Here is a 4,021-nt window from a genome sequence, read left to right as displayed (position 1 = left end):
CCTGGGCCTTCCCGCAGGACTGGGGTGGCTGTGCTCCAGTTCAGGCAGCTCAGTGCCCAGGAGCCATTCTGCTGGGCACAGCAGACCAGCGCTGTCCCCCTGGGGTTGGTGACCTGGGTGTGCCGCTCGCCTGCTCTGTGGCTTGCTTTGCCCTCCTGTTAAGTGGACATGGTGCTGCCCATCCTGGCCACGTGGGCACCAGTGGTGTGGCTCCCGTCCTGGGGGAGGGCGGCCAGGCTGCGGACCCAGAGGCCTTCCTCAGGAGGAGGCCCAGGGGAACGGGCTGGAGTGGGCCCTGACTTTGAGGCAGATGTTTGTCTCCACTGAGTCCATTGTCAACCCAGGTGTGTCACTTCCCTGCTCTGTTCGTTGTTGTTTTCTGATTTTTATAAATGCTTATTTTAACTTGAATTTGAGATTGATTGCTGTTCAGCTCCATGTGGATAATTTCTAGCCTTTGTAGCCTTCTGTTGTCTGAGGGTTCTTGTTAGAGCTCAGGGGAGTGTGCCCAGTTTATCCAGCTGCTGTTAAAAGAGTTCAGCTGCATTTTGCACTGAGTCACTTTGTTGTCACCAAACTCCTGTGGGGCTGCACGGGATCAGTATTCTTTACAGAATCCCACTAAAAACTGTTGGTTAAAACTATGCACTCATTGTTTATAAAAATATATGCCATGCATGTTTCCTAAAACCTCCCCTGGCTTAAGTGAAAGTTTAGTCACTCACTCATGTCCGACTCTGCGACCCCATGGACTGTAGGCTACCAGGCTCCTCCGTCCACAGGATTTTCCAAGCAAAAGCACTGGAGTGGGTTGCCATTTCCTTCTCCAGAGGATATTCCCTACCCAGGGATTGAACCCAGGTCTCCCACTTTGTAGGCAGTAGCTTAACCACACACCCAAATGTATCAGTGAGACCTGTCTGGACCCTGAAGGGGTTAATCTGTTCCCCACACTGTTGCCACCACTGTCTTTCCTGTCCTCACACCCAGGACCAGCGGAAAAGCTGGGAGTCCAGGAGAGATCATCTCTCTCTCTCTCTCTCTTTTTTTATTCGTTTATTTTTTAATTGAAGGATAATTGCTTTACAGAATTCTGTTCTTTTCTGTCAAACCTCAACATGAATCAGCCATAGGTACCCATATATCCCCTCCCTTTTGAACGTCCCTCCCATCTCCCTTGCCATCCCACCGCTCTAGGTTGATACAAGATCATCTCTTAGTGAAGAGCTAGGGGTGCTTTGTGTAAACCACAGTGAGTGAACTACACTCACCACGTGTAAGCACTTCAGTGGGTAGCCCACAGTCTGTATGTTACCAGGCACATGGTGTTCGTATGGAGGGATTAGGTACCTTTTCTGTGTTTCTCTTGTTGTCATGGGTTCCAGTAACCTGCATCATCACTACAAATGATCTTGGGTGGTGGCACAAGCTGTGTCCTTTTCTCCTTCAAACAGAAAGGTCTGGACGGCTTTGCTAAGAGGTTTCTTACTCTAGCTGTGGTGCTTCTGAGCAGCATCTGGTGATGAGCACAGTCCTTTCATCAGGGCAGTTCATGCCATGCAGGGTTCACAGTGCTGGCGTCGCTCTGCTTTCCTGCCTGGCAGGGCCATCTGGTCACTGGATTCCAGAGAAGGTGGAGCCCAGCTGCAGGGAGGCTCCCATCCAGGGTCTCTGCACTCAATCGGATGCTCTCGCTGCCCCATAGCCCTGCTTCTCTTGAACAAAACAGTCCTTTAAGATGGCATTAAGCTAGAACAAGGGTTTTTGTGTGTGTGTGTGTACTTAAGGGAAAGCATAGCTAATAGATTTTCAAATAAGTTTCTGGTTATAATGTAATGCCTATGTGATTGCCATTTTCAAAACAGTCTATTGTTAGCCAATTAGACACTTAGCTCACTCCCTCAGCTGCCAGCTTTATGGGAAGAGGTAGGAGATGACAAGACCGCCATCAAATGTGAAAACTCGACCCCCGCCTTGCTGCGGTCCCTTTGGCTGGACCGCCTGCACACGGGGGCGCTGCACACAGCCCACCCATGAGGACCTCAGGGATGCCCACAAGTAAGCAGCCTGTGTGCGCGCCATCAGTTTCAGGAGCCCTGCGCCTCTTGTCTTGAAGGAGTTGCAAGGATGATTTTAAAGGAATACCATTGGGTTCAGTGCCTGTGTTTAGTGGTGAACTTCAGGTGCTGGGGAAGAAGAGCTCAGTGACCTCAGTGATTTTAGAAAACGCCCTTCTCTACAGATTTACTCCTGTGGGAGCTTTCTTCCTGATCTTGGTAGAGGTCTGCCTGGCCCGGGGCACGTTCCTGACAGTGATGGCCCTGTGCCTCTTAGGTTCACTCTTGAGGGTCCCTCCCTTTTCCTCAGGGGTCTCCTCTCAGAAGACTCTGTCCCCTCCTGTGACTGACACTGTCCTCATTGAGACCACCACCTAAGCTCCCGTCCTGAGCCAGGCAGCACTCAATGGAGGACACATGTGGTCACTTGGCCAGCAGACCTGCATGGTGACTGTCGCTCTCCTGCCATGGCCGGGGACAGTCACCCTGCAGGAGGTGGGGGGAACTGCCCAGAGCAGGGGAGCTTGCCTTCTGCTGGAGCGTTTTCACCTGCTGAGCAGTGACCCTGATGGAGGGTCGGAGTGCCCTCTGCACCAGCTGGCCTGGAGTCAAGCCCTCCTCGGGGGAGAGCTCGAGGCAGAGAATCTCAACTTCCTGGGGTGGTTCTCTGTGTCTCGGAGCCTGCATTGCTCGTGTGGAGTGTGTTTGGTGAAGGAGACTCCACTGTCTGCTGCGAGGTTGAGGTGCGAGTGTTGCTGGGTGCCCATTTCTATCAGTAGCTCTTGTGGAGGGGTGTGTGTTTGCACGAGGGTGCCAGTGAAAGGTCCTTTTCTCTCCCTAAAGCTCGACAGGCTCTCAGGACAACCCCGGGAACAACCCCAGCCGCAGCACCAGCAGGCAGGACTCGCTGCACAAAGCCCCAAAGAAAAAGGGCATCAATCAAGTCCTCCATCAGCCCCTTGTTTCTTGTTTCTCAAGAAGGAAAAGGGCCGTCCTGAACACTCCAACAAGGAGGCATTAGGACCAGGTGGGTGCTTCACCGTTCAGAGGGAGGAGGGCCTGCAGGCATCTCCCTTCTGTGTCTCCCCCATTGTCCCCACAAGGCTCCAGTCACTCACGCTGGGGGTCCTCCTGGGAGCAGGAGAGGAAGAGGCGACTATCTTCTCAATGGGTCTGAGATGATCAGATGAGTTAATGAGTGGATGGATGGATTGATTAGTGAGTGGATGGTTGGATGAACAGATGGCTGGCTGGATGGGTGGATGGATGGAGCATGGAATGAATAAAGCAGATGATTGTACTCCAATGCTAGAAACATATTGTACAAAATCAATTGAGTAGGAGCTGGGCAATGATTGTTTCCTCCTAACAGTGACACGTGTTTGGAAACTGACTAAGTGCTCATCAGTGAGGGGTGAAGTACAATCTGTGGACACCCCACAAGGAACAGCCCGCCCTCCTTCCTGCCACCTTCCCCGTCCCAGGAGCTCATCAGGGTTCTGCCCATGCTCCCACCCCACCCACACGCCACGCAGGTCCTCCTGGGGTCCCCTCATCACACAGGGTTATCATTAGGCCCTCATCTTGCTTGGCTTCATCTCCTTGAAGACAGGGTATGTTCCTGCCTCTTCAGCCACAAATTTGTTGAGTCTTGTTTGTGCTGGGTGTGGGATTTCCAGGGGTAAGTAAAGCAGATGTGATCTGGAGCACAGTTAAGTGACAAGAGACAAAAAGGAGCAGGTTATTAAATGCGATCCCTATTATTAATATATAATATGCTGCGATGGATGGTGCATTGATTATATACCAGATGCTGTGTGTGCCCCTTCCCAAGCAGGTGTTGCCCCCTCCAAATTTACAGAGGAGGACACGGTGACGGTCACACGGTCAGGGAGTGGTGAGGGCAGGTTCACACCCACGCAGCAAGACCAGGCACTTTGCCAAACCCCAGCCACCTCTCTGGT

The 4,021-nt window shown here is 52.3% G+C and overlaps 1 protein-coding gene across 1 annotated transcript in view; it reads left to right on the top strand.

Annotated features, from left to right (window-relative positions):
• LOC104994715 (liprin-alpha-1-like) overlaps positions 1-4,021 on the top strand; it is an 87,638-nt gene that overhangs the window by 79,164 nt on the left and 4,453 nt on the right. Inside the window, 2 exon segments of the mRNA XM_010848371.1 lie at positions 2,454-2,800; positions 2,901-3,000. Coding sequence (XP_010846673.1) covers positions 2,454-2,800; positions 2,901-3,000 — 447 coding nt within the window.

The sequence above is a fragment of the Bison bison genome, unplaced genomic scaffold (assembly GCF_000754665.1).
Source record: "Bison bison bison isolate TAMUID 2011002044 unplaced genomic scaffold, Bison_UMD1.0 scf7180017864264, whole genome shotgun sequence".
Classification (NCBI taxonomy): domain Eukaryota; kingdom Metazoa; phylum Chordata; class Mammalia; order Artiodactyla; family Bovidae; genus Bison; species Bison bison.
The sequence above is the reverse complement of the archived record's forward strand: the minus strand, read 5'-3'. Positions and strand labels throughout refer to the sequence as shown.